This window comes from Cnephaeus nilssonii, assembly GCF_951640355.1.
Source record: "Cnephaeus nilssonii genome assembly, chromosome: 2".
In the NCBI taxonomy this organism is placed as follows: Eukaryota; Metazoa; Chordata; class Mammalia; order Chiroptera; family Vespertilionidae; genus Cnephaeus; species Cnephaeus nilssonii.
The window spans coordinates 21,852,240-21,870,987 of record NC_137073.1 but is presented as its reverse complement, the minus strand read 5'-3'; the positions used below and the strand labels follow the sequence as shown (position 1 = coordinate 21,870,987).

At 49.7% G+C, this 18,748-nt stretch overlaps 1 protein-coding gene across 1 annotated transcript in view; it reads left to right on the top strand.

Annotated features, from left to right (window-relative positions):
* EMP2 (epithelial membrane protein 2) overlaps positions 1–17,903 on the top strand; it is a 34,974-nt gene extending 17,071 nt beyond the window's left edge. The window contains exons 2-5 of the mRNA XM_079784952.1: positions 4,031–4,169; positions 6,723–6,819; positions 11,047–11,193; positions 14,372–17,903. Coding sequence (XP_079641078.1) covers positions 4,092–4,169; positions 6,723–6,819; positions 11,047–11,193; positions 14,372–14,559 — 510 coding nt within the window. The 5' untranslated portion in view covers positions 4,031–4,091 and the 3' untranslated portion in view covers positions 14,560–17,903. The remainder of the gene's footprint in view (positions 1–4,030; positions 4,170–6,722; positions 6,820–11,046; positions 11,194–14,371) is intronic.
* The last annotated feature ends 845 nt before the right edge of the window (positions 17,904–18,748 follow it).

The following is an 18,748-nucleotide window of genomic DNA, read 5'->3' as shown; positions in this document are numbered from 1 at the left end:
ATTCTTTGAGACTGAAAGTTTTCTGAAGAAAATAAACCAGGGGATGGTATAGGTGATGCTGGGATGGGATAGATAATGACGGGAGATAGACATTTCTTGGGGGGCATGGGTGATCAGGGACACTGCTCTGAGGAGGAGATGCTTGAGTTGAGACCTAGACAATGTGAGGGAAAGCCAGCAGGGGTGGCAGGGAGAGGGTGCTCTGGGAACTGCTCCAGCAGAGCACTGTGTCCTGCAAGGACAAGGGGCGGGGGTTGGGGGGCGATACAAGGGGTCAGTATTACTTTTTTTTTTTTTTAAGGGAAAATAAGTTTCTGTGCATGGGAAGCATAAATGTGATGCCACCCTGGGTTTGGTAGGCCAGCCTTCCAATACCCAGCCCAGGGAGCTGTCTGTCCTTCAGTATCTCCCGAGAGGGCCCACCAGTCCCTGCCCAGGAGTAAAACATGGGTGTGTGTTGTGGGAAGGATTGAGCACCGCTAGGAAGAGCCATGGGGATGCAGAAGCTGGACTGTGGTGGCAGAATTCTACTCCCAGGAGAAATAGGGGTGTTAATAAGTCAAAGATAGGAAACCAAGGCTTGTCCACCCACCCAGGCCATGCATGAGAGTTGGTCCAATACTTCCTACCCCCTGAAGACCCTCTGAAGATCAAGGCTGACACAGCACTAACAGGTCCTAGTATGCTTTGCAGTAAATCAAATTTTAATTAATAAAAATTAAAATGCAGTAAATTAAATGTTCATATCCTTTGACCCAGCATCTCCACGTTTAGGAATCTGTCCAAGCAAAGAAGTAAGTTCAGAAATGTTCACTGGCGGTATCGCTTGGAGTAGCAAAAGCCTGGAAATGAACGAAATGGGCCTGGATAGGGAGCTAGTGGAGTACATTGTGGCAGAGCCTACAACAGAACACCAGGCAGTCTATCCAAAAGGAGGTGGATGCTTATCTGGGGATATGAGCAGGTGAGAAAGGCTGGGTTGACTTAGCTCAGACAGTGGCCAAATGAGCTTGCTGTAGCTCTCAGCTCCACACCCCTGTCCTCCACTAGCCCTGGAGCCCCTCCAGCCAAGGGACATTGGGACTCTGAAAGCTCAGACACACCTAGTGGAGAGAGGAGGGAAGGGCATCGCCATACACAGTGGCCCCTTGATGCCTGAGCTCCACCAGCCCCGAAAGTGAACACTGGATGTCTCCTCCAATCAGAAGCAAAGGAGTGAGTGAGTGAGGGGTGGGGCACGAGGCCAGAAGTGTTACTCTGGTGCATCTCCCTCCATAGGGAAGCATGAGGAGTGGGGAGTAATGTTCCCACCTAACAGATGCTCTCTCTGGAAGGGGTCTTAGGAAACTGGGGAGAGTGGCCGCCTGTCGGAAAGGAATAGGGAGACTTACTTTGATTTAAAGATGTAGGAGTAAAAGGTCATTTCTAGTCCCTTTTAAAGATTCAAGGGATCTCCTCTACTTATGAATAATTTCCTCCAAAGCTCTGGTGAAGTCACTAGATCTGAATTCCAGATGTCATCATGGGAGAGTACTTCTCTATTTCCGATTTTCCCGGATGTCAAACAATTCAAACCAATCTCTAGCCACCCTTGTATTCCCCAAGGCCTTCGCCTTACACTGGACTCAAGACCTGACTTGACCCCTTGTAAACACTTACCCTTTTCTGTGCAGGAGCTTATTCCTAATGTCTGGGATTCCAACTGAAATCACTTCAGGTGTTAAAGCAACGCATCCCAGACATTAGGCTCTGAGAACCACCCCCAGGATTTTTGCTAACACTGAAGACCACCCGTTCTTTTATGTTACATAATATATTTTTAAATGACTCACTCTTTTAAAATTTCAATAAAGTTGTTTTAATGAGACTTTATATCTCTACTATATATGATATTTCTATAAAAAGAGAGAACCTTAGCCCTGGCCTGGTAGCTGAGTTAAAGCAGCATCCAGATACACCAAGTTTGTGGGTTTGCTCCCTGGTCAGGGCACATACAAGAATCACACAATGAATGCATAAATAAGTGGAACAACACATCAATCTCAATCTCTCTCTCATTATCTCTCCCTCCCTTCTTCCCTCCCTCCCTCCCATCCTCTCTCTTTAAAATCAATCAATACATTTTAAAAAAATTAAAAAGAGAGAACCTTAAAATAAATATTATAATATCAAAACAACATTGTTAAATTCTAGCTACACACTATGGCTTGCCCAAAGTTCTGCTTATTGTTGTTGTTTTAAAAAATGGCGCATGTTAGAGACAGACTAGCACCAAACTGGGTCTTTTCTCCTTGGTGGACTCAGACAATTTCAATGAGGACTTTCTCCCTACATGGCTCATTGTTATTTGATACCATATCGGTGCACCATCCAAAATCATGCCTTGTAACATGAATTCCACACTTTGGGGAAGACTGAGTTAAAGCCTTTTTTTCCTTTTCCAGAAAGTCTTAATTATGTGTCCATAGGCATTTGTGTCATCTGAGCCGGACAATGTGTAAAGCCATTATCACCCTGAAGTTTGTGGCCCTGCCTGGTGAGGTTGGCATTTTGCATTCCAGCTGGCATTAAAGTAATATCTGTGGTGCATGAGCCTTTTCTGTTTTTTCCTTTGAGGCAGCATATGATGGCAGCTAAGAGTGACGCAGGCCTACACAAAGCGGGGTTTGTCCTTCTTAAAAGAATTGGAAGAATCTCTGAGCTGGTTCACTGGGTTCTTCCAAATGATGATGCAGAGTCACAGCTGGGACCACCCAGGCTGAGCCCTGCAGCCACACAGCTCCTGGCTCATTGTTAAAGGTCCTGGGACTCAAAGGGCAGCCTTGGTCAGGGACTAAGGGAGTGAGACTGAGCCTTGGTCAGGGACTAAGGGAGTGAGAGTGAGCACGCTCCGAGGGGAGAGCTGACAGAGAAAGGGTGGAGCATTTTGCACAGTGCAACTCTCTAGGTGGGAGAGTTGGTATCAGGAAAAAGCTCTTTTAATGATTCTATTTTGGTGTGTTGTGGCTACACCATCCCAGCTATTTCATCAGTGGCAGGGAGCATGGAGAACTCACACCTGCTTCTGACTGCGGAAATGCTTCAGACCGGAAATGACACCCACCCGTGTTGCTTACAGCCCATTGGCCAGAATTAGTCACAAGGTCCAACCTAACTGCAAGGGAGTCTGGGAAATTCAGTCTTCCAGTGCCCAAAGGGAGGAAAAATGAATGGCAGCTGTCTGCCACATATTGTATTTGCATTTAGTGGTCGGATGTTGTTCAAATGAGTACAGGTATTAAGAGGATGAGTGTTTGAGTGGGGGTTAATTTTATAAATGGTCAGATCACTAGGAAATATTTGTGTATCATGACCACCTTTGCTTTGTTACACAGCAGGGACTGTGACAATGAATACTCAACCCAGAGGGTGAGCTTCCTCTGGTGCTGTGATATCCCCAGAGTATTGCCTGGTGGGAGGGAGATTCAGACAGCATTTTAGCCCACACACAGCCCCTCCTGCTCGCCTCAGCGCCCCTGGCAGGCCACTGAAGAGGTGGGATGCTTTTCTGAAGTAGGGATTCTAATTGGTCCTCACCCCAAATCCTCCACAAGGCATATTCAGTGTCTGGATGCAACAAAGAACAGCTTTGAAAAGATAGCTCTAGACTTTGTCTGATAAAATATGCAGGCAAGGAAAGACAGGAAGAGCTGCTTTTTCTTTTCTAATAGAAAAGTCTATATCTCTTTTTAATATATTTTTATTGATTTCAGAGAGGAAGGGAGAGGGAGATAGATAGAAACATCAATGATGAGAGAGAATCATTGATTGGCTGCCTCCTGCACACCCCCACTGGGAATCGAGCCCGCAACCTGGGCATGTGCCCTGACCAGGAATCAAACCGGTGACCTCTTGGCTCCTGGGTCGACACTCAACCGCTGAGCTACACCCGGCTGGGCTGCTTTTTATTTTCTTAAACCCCATTAAAAGTTGCTTGTTTTTCATTTTAATGTTGTCGTTGACAAATTCCAATTTCTCACACCCTCTTTAGCACATCTCCTGCTCTCTCTGGGCTTTCCACGCGACCCCTCGCCCTCCCGCGCCCTGTGAAAATGTTGGTGCTCCTGGCTTTCATCATCATCTTCCACATCACCTCCGCGGCCTTGCTTTTCATCGCCACCATCGACAATGTAAGTTCCTTTTCCTTATGACCATCCCAGAGCCCCTGGACCCTGCAGTCAACAGCAGGATTAAGAACTCCCCAAGGTGATTATAATTGGGGTTGTCCTGCCCACCTAGGCATGCCCACCTCCTGAGCCTGAGCCTGAGGGCTCTGGCCTAAGTGTTGGGGTCTGAAGCATCCACATTTAGGTGGGCCGGGACCTTGGTCCTCTCATCTCTGATTCCCCCACAGCAGGCGTCCTCAAACTACGGCCCGCGGGCCACATGCGGGTGTTTTTACCGTTTTGTTTTTTTACTTCAAAATAAGATATGTGCAGTGTGCATAGGAATTTGTTCATAGTTTTTTTTAAACTATAGTCCGGCCCTCCAACGGTCTGAGGGACAGTGAACTGGCCCCTGTTTAAAAAGTTTGAGGACCCCTGCCCCACAGAGCCTGGCATGATGCTTTGGTTGTAGGAAGCCCTTTGGGCACTCGGCTTCAATTCAGCCCTCCTGAGGTCAATGACTCAACCGTGGCACTAGGTTGACCAGTCATTTTGGGGGCCGTCTGTGCACTGTAGGAGGGTTAGCCACATCCCTGATTTCTACCCACTAGATGCACTCGCACCCCTACTTGTGACAACCAGAAATGTCTTAGAACGTTGCCAAATATCTAATGGGGGGCGGGGGGCAAAATCATCCTCGTTGCCCTAGCTCCCAGGTGACCCATCCCAGGGGATCTCTGCCCCTCTCGCTTCTGACATCTCCTGACTGACAGAAGCCCTTGTTGCTGGCCCCCCTGGCCTTGCCCTCCCCAGCAGAGCCCAGGCTTGGGACTCTCTGACTCTGCCCATGCTCCCGTGAAATATTGAACTCTTTTCCTTTAGTGTTCAGCTCTCGGCCATATGGCAGGAATGCATTTGGTAAATAATCTATTGGCATAGATTAATATCCCTGCCAGCAGGAAATGAAGCTTTTTACCAAAGGTCCCCTGTGGCCCGCACCTCGATCCAATGGCCTGGCTTCAATCCTGATCATTTCAGACTGCAGAAACATTTAGAGTCAAAAACACTGCTCACACAGCTGAAAAGTGCACCTTACAAGTGGCCTCAGCTCTGCCTACATATAGACTTCTGTTGACTAATCAGTAGTGACATAGACCATCACACTTCCTGTCGCTTAGCATGTGCTCACGCTGGCCAGGTCCTGGGCTAGTCCCTTTTATGTGCATCATCTCAGTTGATCCTCACCTCAAGTTTACAAGATAGGCCCTTTCCTAGCACTGTTTTCTGAGGGAACTGGGTCTCTGGGCAGTTAAGGTCCCTGCTGGAGTTTACACTGCAGTAAGGGCAGACCTGGGATTAGAACCATTACAGATCTGGCCTTGGATCCTGTAAGGGCAGATAAATGCAGTGATCAGGTTTGGCTTCTTGCAGGTTCCCGAAGAACAGCCGTGAGTGGTAGGGCAGGGATCGCAGTGATGCGGGAGTTCAAGTATTTCACTTGCTGTTATCCAAAGGGCCCGCGCTTGGTAAAATAAATGGTATTGAATGTCCTTTTAGAATCTCCTTTCTCTGTGTCTTGCCTCTGGTCCCCTGGGGTTCTGAAATGGTCGCAGACTTAGTGAACAGGATAGACAGACACGAGGGGCAGAAAAGCCATCGGCCACAGCGCCACTCAGTCCTGTGGAACGCTCCTGCGTATGCACATGACTGTGGCACTCACAGATGGGCATTCTTGCCAGTCAGTGAGTCACAGGTTGCTCATGGGTTAGGAATTGTGCTTGGCACTGTAGCAGGGCACGCAGTGGGAGCGCAGTGAATGTCTGTGACTGGGTGGATGGGTGGGGGAGATTCCTGTGATCTGGGGCGTGGATTCCGCAGAAGCAGGAGAGAAATGAAAGCCTTTGGACTGAAGACAGAAGAGTCTCGTCTGATCATTTCATTCATAACAGGTCCCCCTTCCCCGACCAGTTTCATCATTTTCTCATTCCCTTCTGCCTTCACCCCTGTAGCCCTGGTGGAATTTACCACTGTCTGTTTATTCCACCAACTGAGCCTGGTTTCCTCTCTTCCACCTCGGGAGGGCCTGGACCAGGGGTCCTCAAACTTTTTAAACAGGGGGCCAGTTCACTGTCCCTCAGACCGTTGGAGGGCCGGACTATAGTTTTAAAAAAAAAAATGAACCAATTCCTACGCATACTGCACATATCTTATTTTGAAGTGAAAAAACAAAACGGCAAAAACCCCCGCATGTGGCCCGTGGGCCGTAGTTTGAGGATGCCTGGCCTGGACCATCCTGTCCTTTACTCAGACCAGCAGTATGGACATCACCTGGGTGCATCACCTGAGCCTGGATCTCAGGCCCCACCGCTGGCCTCTTGAATCAGAATCTGCAGGTTAACCAGATCCTCACGTGACCCGCACGCACACCGCAGCCTGAGAAGCACCGGTCCCAAATGCCCATTCACCCCTTGCCTCCCACCCAACAGGAGTCCGTGTTTTCATCATTAACATGATTAGGAGTCCGTGTTTTCATCATTAACAATCAGCCTTTCCCTGTGTTTCCATTTTGTGTTACAGGCCTGGTGGGTAGGAGACGGATTTTTTGCAGATGTCTGGAAAGTCTGCTTCACAGAGAACACCACCAATTGCACAGACATCGACGACACCTTTTCCCGTGAGTTGAAGCCGATGGGGAAGCATTGATGAAAAAGAGGCCGCTTCCCCGCCCTCTGACTCCTCACCCTCTCTGCCACCCAGCATAATGGGAGGGGTCCGGCTGGGGGTTCAGCAGGGACGATGGCAGCTGAAGACGAGGGGAGAGGGGAGGAGGTGCAGATGGAGAAGCTAGAGGCTGGAGGGCGCACCAACCCCACCTACCTTGGGCCCACCCATCTCTGTGTCTTGGCCAAGCAGAGCTTCCTTTCCTCACACTTTCTCAGCTTCAGCCCTTATCTAGAATCTTTCCCCCCTTCTCATTTACCCAAGCCTCCCCTCTCCATAGGCTCAGAGACTGAATTTGACACCTGTGTCACTTCCCAGCATCTCAGTAGCTGGCTCCTTTGTGAGCTGTGTGACCTTGCCTTGGGACAGGTCATCTGAGTGCTCAGAGTATCCTCAGCTGTAAATGGAGGTAGAAGCAGTGTGCCTGCCCTGCCTGCCTCTGTGCACGAGCCGAAGTACCAAAGGGCTTTGCAAATGCAGGACATCCCACTTAGACCCGTGCCGGCTACTACTCTCCTCCACTCTGGAGAGGGTGGCTCTGTGTTCTGTTCTAGAACTCATGCAAGAGGCACTTTGGGTCCCGGTGCCTGATAAAATACTGGATGCCCCATTAAATATGGTATCTCAGATAACCATAAATAATTTAAGTATGTCCCAGATATTAACATGGGACATACTTATACTAAAAAAATTATGTGTTGTTTATCTGACATTCATATTTAATGGGCATCCTGTTTCTTTGTGTGTGTTTGTTTATCAAATCTGGCAAGCCTATTTAGGGAGCAAGGGACCCTGATCACTGATCCTAAAGTCTCACCGTTCCGTCAGTAACAATATCAGCATTCATAGCACAAGCAGCAAAAGTACCAATAGAAGGCATCATTTGCTGAAGGTTTCCTGCGAGGCACAGGGCTACGTCCTTTACCTAAGCAATTTCATAGCCCTATCCGTCAGGGACCACTGGCCCTGTTTTAAGATAGGGAAACTGAGGCACAGAGCGGAAGGTTACACATCGAGGACTAGATGATGGAGCCAGGATTCCAGTCTTGAAGTGATCGACACTGAAGCCTGTGCTCTAAACCGCATCGTGTGGTCCCTGCCACACCCTCCCCCTCAGTGCGTTTATCTGCCACGCTAACCCCTGACCCTGGGAACAGCCATTCTCCCCTGCGCTCTGCAGCCCCGGCTGTCAGTGTGCGTGGTCAGCTGGGCGAGCTGGCTGTGCTCCGTGGCAATGTTTCCAAGTCTCTATTATTTGCGTTCCATATCCTCTACGTGGAATTATTTAATTCCCTGTTACTTTTCCTTAAAATAACAGGGGTTGGCAGACTACCAGCCAAATTCAGTCCAATGAGCTAAGAACGGTTTTTACATTTTTAAAGAGTTGTTAAGACAAAACAAAACACAAAAACGAAGATGAAAATGTAACAAGGGACTATATGGCCACAGAAAAGCCTGCCGACCCGACTTAAAAACTGCTCACGGTTTCCTTACATCCATTTATTTTAAAAGGGACTTTACATCCCTACGTCAATGCTAACCTGGAATCACTTGCCATAAAGCAAGGAAAATTTGTTTAAAGTGCTACATTGAAAATCAAATGTTATTAAATCCTCACCAGATGCATTTGCCTCTTGAAGGTCCCGAGCCTGTTTCCGGTTCTTTCCTTGTTAAAAACAAAGCCACCGTGGGAATGCAGACTGGTGTAGCCACTGTGGAGAACAGTATGGAGTTTCCTCAAAAAACTGAAAATGGAACTCCCATTTGACCCAGTAATCCCACTCCTAGGAATATATCCGAAGAAACTGGGAACACCAATAAGAAAGGATATATGCACCCCTATGTTCATAGCAGCACAATTCACCATAGCTAAGATTTGGAAACAGCCTAGGTGCCCGTCAGCTGATGACTGGGTCAGAAAACTGTGGTACATCTACACAATGGAATACTACGCTGCTATAAAAAAGAAGGAATTCTTACCATTTGCAGCAACCTGGATGGAACTGGAGAACATTATGCTAAGTGAAATAAGCCAGTCAATGAAAGAAAAATTCCACATGATATCACTCATTTGTGGATAATAAAGAACATTATAAACTGATGAACAAAAAGATAGATATAGAGGCAGTAAAGCATCAAACAGACTGTCAAATTACAGCGGGAAGGTTAGGGAGAGGTGGGGGAGATAAGAGATCAACCGAAGGACTTGTATGCATGCATATAAGCATAACCAATGGACGAAAAACACTGGGGGGTGAGGGCATGTATGGGAGTGGGGGAGGGCAATGGTAAGATATGTACACATATAATACCTTAATAAAAAAAAATGGAGAAAAAAAAAAAACCAAACCCACCACTAAACCCAGATATCAGCGGTGTTATACATGTGCTAACGGGCCACGTAGAGAGCTCCCTGAGGTCCGTAGACACATGTAAACCAGAGCAGAGTGATCATCCCTCTGGCCTCCACCCATACTGAGCTCATTGGCCTCCAGCGCTACATTCTGCACCCATCCCCCAACGTTGAGAAACCCTCTTCTAATAAACACGCATCCTCTTCTCCTAAAGCCATAGTCTTCATACGTCCGGGTAGTGTGTAACCATAGGCTGGGTGGGTGGCTTAGACAACAGACGTGTATATCTCACAGGGCAGGTCTGGTGTCTGGTGAGAACAGACACTCGTGCTGGTTTGCAGACAGCCTGGTTCTCGTGTCCCCACGTGGCAGAGAGCAGAAAGAGAGGGTCACATTGAAGGTGGCACCCCCTCCAGGCCGGATCCCGACACCACCAGAGATTCTGATGGCGTTCATCTCGGGGTAGCCTCCCGGATGTTTTTATAACGGAGCAGAGCTATAATTTACAAGCGAGAAGATGTAGACTTCTTAAGGTCTCAGTTCAAAGAGCTTTGACAATTATGTATGCACCCTTGTAAACGCCAGCCAGGCAAGAAGGAGAACATTCCGTCCCCCCACAGGGCTCCCTCGGGCCCCTCTTAGCTCAGTTCCCACCACCCCCTGCCCTGAGGGCAACCACTTCTGCCACTGTTGTTCCCTCTGCCTGTTCCTGGACTTCGTAGGATGCGATCATGTGGGGTTGGGGAGGGGATGAGGGTTCGTTCCTCACTGTAAGCAGTGGGGGAGGGGCTCCATGCTCTCCGGGCAGATCTTCACGCGCAGCCAGACCACACTAAGAGCCGTTGCTTACATTCCATTAAGAACTTAACATTATGCCTCCCTCTAGTCATTTTTTAAGCAAGATTGCAAAAAGAAAAAAGGAAGGTTTTCCTTAGATTTTCCTCTGCAGCTCTGGGCACTGTCCCCTCAACCATCTTACCTGCGTCCTGGTGATAACATTAGCCCTTACATAGCACTCCCTTGGCGGGGGGGCACCCCCTAAAATCCTTGCATGGGTGAGTTCACCCCACTCTCCCAGCCTGCTGAGGTGGGAGCTGTTATTATCCGCATTTCACAGGTGAGGAAACTGAGGTCCAGGCAGGTGGCTCCAGTCCCTGCACTCGACCCCTCTGTACACCTTCGGCGCAGGGCTCCAGCTGTGTCCTTCCCCGTGCAGTGCCCTCCCAGACGGACTCCTGTCTTTCCTCAAGCTCCCCTCATCGGCCTCCAGCGCTACATTCTGCACCCACCCCCCAACGTTTACCAAACCCCGACTGCTCACACCTCACACAAACGTTGCTTTCCTTTTCCTAAGGAGCGAGCACAAGCTTCACTCTCTTAAATGTACTTTCAGAAGGTCACTCAGTCCTGAGGGCCCCACGTCCCCGAGAATGCCTCCAGAGGTCTCACTAAAGAACAGACACGCAAACTGACCTGTCCCCTCTGAGCTCTTGAATCAGAATCTGCCAGCTGGGAACCTGATGGCCTGTGCTTTTAAATAATGCCCGCCCGAGAGCCACGGAGGTGGGAACAGCGGCCCAGGCCGGGAAGAATGCCCAGCAGGTGGTGGTTCTCCATTTTCCAGATAAGGACACGGGATCTCGGGTCAAGTGCACAAGTGGACACTAGAGGAAGGGGGGAGGGAAGACTTTTTGGCTGCCCTGTGCTCACACTGTGCTCCCTGCACTCTAGTCTCGTCCCCCCACTCGGGAGCTGGCACTGTTCCTGCGCCCGGGGGCCCAGGGCGCCTGCGGTCCTCAGTCCCGTGCTCTTGTCCTTTCCCACAGATTACTCCACGATGCAGGCGGTCCAGGCCAGCATGATCCTCTCCACCATTCTCTGCTGCATCGCCTTCCTGATCTTCCTGCTCCAGCTCTTCCGCCTCAAGCAGGGAGAGAGGTTTGTTTTAACCTCCATCATCCAGCTCATGTCATGTAAGTAAAACGACAGGCTTCCTGGAATAGGTCCCCCCTTCCCAGCCAGGAGCGTGGCAGGCGAGGACTCGGAAAGGAGGGGTTGGCAGCTGTGCCCCGGTGCCTCCGTGGGACATTTCATATTTTGGAGTTTGGATTTAGTTAGGGGGTCAGGGAGGGCGTCCTTCCTGAGCTGGGATCTGTAGGGTGAGTAGGAGTTGCTGCAGAATGTGCTCTGTTGGTACAGAGGGGAAGGAACAGTGTGTCAGGCAGAGGGAACAGCATGACCAAAGCCCTGTGATAGGAGAGACTTAGCTGGCCAGTGGGGCTGGAGTGTAGAGACCCTGGGGGGGGGGGGGGGAGGGGGCACCGCAGGGGGGGGGTTGGGGGGCGCGTTGTGTGGGAGGCCTGGTGTGAGCTGCACCAGACTCACAGGTGTTGTAAGCCTGCTAGGATTTGGGGGTCTTTCCCCCAAGCTGGTGGGAAGCCATCAACAGGCTTATCTGTTGTCTTTTTGGCTGGTTGGTGTTAGGCGTGCCTGCTTTGGGCCCTTGGGGGCTGCTGGAGATACAGAGCTGAACAAGACACGGCCTCAATCCTGGAGGGACTTAGAGAAAAAAGGTGTCTCAGAGCACTTTGCCCTATTGTGAGTTTCAGCGACGCTGAAATCGGGTGCAGAAGCCGGTGCCACCACGGGATGGTTTGTCATTGTTCCTCAGTAGAGAGTTAAAGCTTTCTGATGACAAAAACTGGAAGCCCCTCCTTCCAGGGCACTTTCCAATCGGGAGACAATGGGGGCTTGAGGAGGATGAGAACTCTGTACTTCGGAGACAGCTTGCTGCTTGGTGCTAACTCGCACCTCCTTCCAGCCAGCTGTCTGTCTCCCAGACTTCATTCTCTGCAGCCCAGAGTGAAGTCCAGACCTGCCATGCCCTCGGCATAGCCCCGAGGCATGTTACCACACACCAGGGGGATCTGTGTGCCTGCGACTTTTCAGTTTTACTTTTTGGTTTTTTAATTCTCACCTGAGAACATGCTGAGAAAGAGAGAGAGAGAGAGAGAGAGAGAGAGAGAGAGAGAGAGAGAGAGAGAGAGAGAGAGGAACATCGATGTGAGAGAGAAACATTGATTGATTGCCTTCCATATGCTCTCTGATTGGGAATCAAACCCACAACCCAGGCATGTACCCTGACCAGGAATTGAACCGGCAACCTCTCCGTGCACAGGACAATACTCAACCAACTGAGCCATTCCGGCTGGGCTGTCTCAGTTTTAAAACTGAGTCCTGCATCCCAGGAAACCCCTCAGTCCTGGGCATAGCAGGATGGCTGGTCACATACAGCATCCTTCTCTCAGGGCACCTTACCTAACAAGCCAGGGTGCAGGCAGAGATTAAAGTATTTTGATCATAAAAGACCCTGGAGGGTCACTTGGTCCCCGAGCCCCACGTCCACCAGGATCCCTCTGGGACCTGTCTAAAGTGCAGCCCCCAAAGGCCCATCTTGACCCGTTGGTTAGAACCTGGGGATGTGTGTTCTCATCCATGAGCCCAGCACTTGGGAGCAGTGACGCAGACCCAGACCCAGTGAGGCCGAGAGAAGTAATGTGACTTGCCCAAGGGCACCCGTGAGGGGGTGTCTGCTCTGTCTCTTCCTTTACTTTCCTTGTGTCTCCCAGCAAGAGGCATGGACACCCCACTACTCACACCATTAAAGGCCATTGAATCTCGACGCTTAACATGCAGAGAGGGAGTTGGGGAGTTTCCCATTCAAGTTTACTTTCTGTTATTGTCTCCATTTGTCTATTTGTCTCTTAAGGCCATTTAGTCAAAACTGGTTACCTTGATACAAAAGTCACACACACCCCTTTCCCGCCCACAACAACTCCTTTGACCATTTTCTGGTCCGAGGACCTGCCCCTCCCTCTTCTGCCCCAAGCCTGCAAGGTTTGGACGCCATATCAGTCAGTGATGTTCAGGTGTGAGCAACAGATGCTCTAACGTACGCAAGAGCCGGATGCCGGGGCAGCTCACACGATTCAAAGGAAAAGCTGGACACCAGGTCTTGGATAGAGGCTCCAGGCAGCAGGAACTGATGGGCAGTCACTTCAGCGAGATGCTGGCAGAATCCGTGTGAATCAGAAGACAGTGTGACTTTTCCCTAGATTCAAGCCTCCAGGAACAACAGTCTGATGGGCGGAGATTGTCATACACTCAGCCCCCAGTTAGAGAAGGGCTGGCGCGCTGATGGACAGTCCTACCTGGCCAGGAGAGGCTATAGGTCCCGCAAGGAAAACCAGGGTACTTAACCCCATCCTAGCATTCATGTCTTTCAATCAAGTTGCCTTTGGCTGCAAGTAAGAGAAAATTCCAATTAACAATGACTTCAGCCAAAGACCTTTACTTTTTTAATATAACAAACAGGAGGTGGAAGGTGCCAGAGTTGGTCCGGCAGCTCAGCAGCGGTATCCCCAACCCCCACACCTTTCATCCTTCTATGCCATCATCTGCAGAGTGTCAGTGATAACCCTCTCATGGCCCCCAAAAGGCTGCCACAGCTCCGGCCGTTCCATCCTGACCTAACAGGCTAAGGTAGTACGCAAGGGAAAGTACAGAGTTAAGTAGAGGGGGACAGACATTGTACAGAGCCTGCAAAGCCTGAACTATTTACTGTCCAGCTGACCCCTGGTTTAGATACATTATGTCTTATCGTCTGGGCTGGGCACATGGCTGCCCAAATAAAATTGGGTTCAGCCTGGCCAGCATGGCTCAGTGGTTGAGCGTCGACCCGTGAATCAGGAGGTCACAGTTCGATTCCCAGTGAAGGCACGTGCCCAGGTTGTGTGCTCGATCCCCAGTGAGGGGCGTGCAGGAGGCAGCTCATCAATGCTTCTCTCTCATCATTGATGTTTCTATCTCTCTCTCCCTCTACCTTCCTCTCTGAAATCAATAAACACATATTTAAAAAATTAAAAATTGGGTTCAGCTAGCAAGAATGAGCAGCAAAATGGTGACAGGGGAGGCAGTGAGAGTCAAATAAAATATTCGTTATCATCTTTCCAGTAGACTAAAACAAACACCTATAATAATAAAAGGTGTTTGTTTTAGTCTATTGGAAAGATGGTCTTTAATAGTCCCCTCAGGGGCCTGGGACACACTGCGGTCCGTGATTTATTGGTATTTTCACTTTTCTCCTCACAGGCCTGTGTGTCATGATTGCAGCTTCCATTTACACAGACCGACGCCAAGACATTCACCACGAAAACCAGCATCTCTATTCTCCGACCGCAGAAGGCACGTATGGCTACTCCTTCATCCTGGCCTGGGTGGCCTTCGCCTTCACCTTCATCAGCGGCCTCATGTACCTGATCCTGAGGAAGCGCAAATAGACACCCGGCACTCTGTCGCTCTCACGCAGTACAGAATCTACATCCAGATAACCGTTTTGTATATAATCCGTTTTGTGTACTTTTGTTGTTGTTTTTTGTTTTGTTTTGTGGTTTTTCTAGCAAACATATTGTTTCCTTTAAAAGCCAAAAAAAAAAAAAAAAGAGAGAGAGAGAGAAGAGTTTTTGCATTCTTGAGATCAGAGAACAGACTGTGAAGGCTGGAATTCACAACTCCCACCGTCGGAAAGTCCCAACAAGACAAAGCCAAAAATCCAGCAATGCTCAAATCCTAAAATGTTCAGCAGCGTGTTTCCTTACCACGGGGATGGGATGTGAGGACAAGAGGCCGAGAAAGCCAGATCTGGGGGGACATCTCCCCCGAGGTTGGGCCACACCATGTCCTCCCCACCTCAGCTTCCCTTTCCCGAATCTCGGGGTGTTAGTGGTGGAAGGTGGGGTGAGCGGCGGCCAGGTGAGGGATGAAACCTCCTCAGGTGTTTAGCCAAGTCCCGTGTGAGAAACAGGTGTGGACCCTGGTGTTCTGCCTGTATCCAGACCACAGCCCTAACTGCCAATAACGGGCTAGGTCCAGAAGGTGCCACCTAAATTTGTAGACGGCGTCACCTGCTTGCCTTGGGAGGGGGGTTCAGATGTGGGCTCACCCTGAGGCAAAGACTTTCCTCTTGTGATCCCTAGGACACCTTGTAAACTGCAGACTATCGGGTACCCACCCCCAGACCTACAAAATCCCAGTCTTCTGGGGTGGGGCCCGGGAGCCTGCCTTACTAACAAGCTCCTCCGTGATGTTTATGTGCCTTCAGTTGAGGGCCACAGTCCCAGAACCCGGGGAGCAGAACTGCCTCACAAACGTTAAAGCTCTCCTCATATCAAGCTGGGAGGTGGCTCTAGACCCCACTGCAGACCAAAGCCCTGGCCTCCATCAGCTCTTGCTTCTTCCCTGTCCCTAACTCAGCTGCTTTCATCTGGACTACCCAAACTCCAGGCCCAGGCCCCACACCCCAATAGCCAGCCACCCTGGGGGGCACAGCCTCCTTACAACCCTAAGTCAGAAGGCCTCTCCCTTCTCTTCCTGACCTGCCTTCTAAGCTGGTTGGTTGGCCTCTACTAACTCCATTTCTGGAGCCTCAGAGGACCCATCCACCATCCATTCATTTACCCATTCATTCATTCATTCATCAGCATAAGGCTTGGTGATAATTTCTCCTTCTGGGGCTCATCGTCTAAGGAGAAGATGAATTAAAAACCAATTAGGGAAACTAATTAAAAACTGTGATGAAGGCTGCAAAGACCGCAACCAAGGATAGAAAAGCGAGGCCGGTGGGTGGGATGGAACCTGCTTCGTGCCTGCCTATCTTTAAATGCCCCGGGAGGCATGGAGATCACCCTAAACATCGCTCACTCAGCCCGTGCAGCTGGCATTTATTGGGCAGCATTGTCTATTCCATCAAGAGAACGTTTAGTTCTGTGGAGCTTCCCAGGGTCCTAATAGCCAATGAAGCAGTGGCAGGAACCCAGTCTGCTGTGGTTCTCAGACGTGAGTGAGCCCAAGTGCCACCCGGGGAATCTGCCTTGTCAGGGTCTAGGTGGGTGGGTGTTCCAGTCAATTCCGAGACTGTACTGACAAATGCGGCTTTGGGGAGTTTGTCCTTAGGTGTAAAAGCACCGTGAGGTGCGTGGCAATGCGCCTGACCCTGGGGCGTGCCCCATTGAATAAGCTCTGCACGTCTCTGTCTTTTTCCTCTGATACTCTGAGCACGCTTCTGGGGAGATATGCCAGGCCAGTGCGACCTGTTGGCCACATCTCGGCACTGGTGCTGCTTAAATGCTTCTGCACTTGACCTGCTGAGTGGCAACGATCTGCCATCAGCCCAGGTCTGTGTTGAGTAGTTTTGGGGCCACCATGGACTACTTTTCAGTGCAGGATTTGGGTTTTTCTGTCCATCTACTCATTCATTCGTTGTTCAGTTTCAACAGAGTACTCCATGCCTGCTGTGTACCAGGCAGGGTGTGAGGCTTTGAAAACACAGAGGTGAGCAAATCCTCCCTGAGGCAGGACACCCTCCCCACAGAGAGGCCACCAGCACAGGGCAGGGTGACATCGGGCCAGGGACAGGACAGAGTGCACCTCCTGGAAAACTCAGGCACGGGGTGGGTCGGAGCAGTCACACCCTTGGGGTTTGGAGGATGCTACAGGAGCCTCTGGAGGAAGGTGGGTCTAAAGTGCCCCCAGCTTTCCAGCCAGGTGGCTTTTCTCTAGTTTCCTGGTGGCCGCATGGAAACAAGCAAGCAGCCCTCAGAACCAGAACTCTGGTAAGCCTCATCTCCAGGCAATGCCCGGATTTCCTTCTCCACAACTTGAGGGGTGCGTGAGACTCTGAAATGACCCCACGGATTTTCCTGGCTGGTTGCCGCTACTATACAGCACTTATATCCACATCCATCGCGATGCCAAGGTTTTGTGACTCATGAGAGCTGACCTCCCTGCATCGAGGAGGTGGGAAAGAGGTGATGCATCAGGGAGAAAATACCCACATTTCTTCTCTGTAGGCAGAGTCGGCCCTCGCTCGGTGCTTATGATCAGTTACTCGAGAACTTCAACAACAGAGAAAACTAACTGAGACATCCAGGAAGCAAAAATTAGGACCAAATATATTACTGGTAACAACTGTATTTGAAGGAACTGTAGTTTGCGCATGTTAGGACATTTTTATACAGTACTGTAATTCTTTCATGGAGGGGCTGTGGATGGAGACAGACTAACTCGTCTTGTTACTCACATTAAAATTACTTTGGGTCTCTGTCAAGTGAGTTTGGAAAATTGATGTGTAGCTCTGAGTGAATGTAAATATTTCTACCTGAACACAGGAGAATTGGAGACCTCCCCCCAATCCTCCATCCTCTGCGACAGGTTGGTGGCCTGTGTGCATCCCTAATTGACAGGCTGAGGTCCTGGAATGCTCTGTGTTAACTAATGCCGAGGACACCTGGACCCCCAAGCCTGTATGTAAACACACTAAACATAGTAGCTTTGATAGAAGCTGTAGCATCATTTAAAATCTGCCTGGGTGGGGAATGACTAAACTTGCTAATCGTTGAAAGGCTACTTATAATACAGCGTGTTGGGCAGTTTTGTATATTGGGGGTGCGGTGGTGGTGAGGAAATGCAGGGAAAGGCCTAGAGGTTAAGTCTGAATCTTGGTTTGTGGACAAATGTGACTTTAGGGTAGTTAGATACTTTCTCCTTAATGTGCCTTTAAAATAGTACATTTTCTATGTTTTGTATAATCTGAAACTGTACATGAAAAATAAAGTTTAAAACCAAATCGCCCGGAGCCACAGCCTCGAATGTGCCCACGCGTGCCAGCGTCTAGGTTGGAATGCTGCCATGTCGAGTGGCAGGGGTCATTTGATTTCTCATCAAGATGAAGGTGTGGTTTGTACAGCCAGCAGTTGGTGCCTGGCAGTTCGTCATAGGACAGACTCCCACTACCTTTGCTTCCTGGATGAACCAACTGCAACTGCCCAGGACCTGGGCTTCCAGAAGGCCCCATACTGGGTTAATGATCTGCTAACACCATCTTAAACTTCTTAATGATATTTCAGCAAACAGCCCCACATTCTCATTTTGCAATGGTTCCCACAAATTATGTAGCCAGTCCTATTCTCTTCCTTTTTCTTTTTTTCAGTTATGGCTTACATTCAGTATATTTTGTATTAGTTTTGTTACTGGGTTGGGTCTGGGCCCCGAGGGGGTCTGTCTAGGGCTGACCAGTAGCGTGTGGGTTCTTGACTTTGTGTAGGAAGGATTGCGCAACACCAGTCCAGGTGATTTGGAGAGCATCATTATTCAAGCTGGGGACAGCGAAACAAAGGAAGGGCTTAGGGTAGAAGAAGCCAGGAGAGAGCCTAGGAGGGGCTGCTTTGGCTCACTGAGAAATAGGTCACAGTAAATGAGGTGAGCTCACTGGGAAGTCAGAGAAAATGGGGGCCTTGGAGACAAGCTCAGGGAGTAAGCCTGGGATGAGCTGCCGCTGCCCGCTCCTCCCCTGGTGGCAAGTCTCGTGAGGACCCATAGAGTTTAGGAAAAAGAAAGCAACCATACAGGTGTAGGGGGTGCTCTAGCAAGAGCATGCCATGGATCCTTTGTCTTGAGGCTTTTTATCTTTCT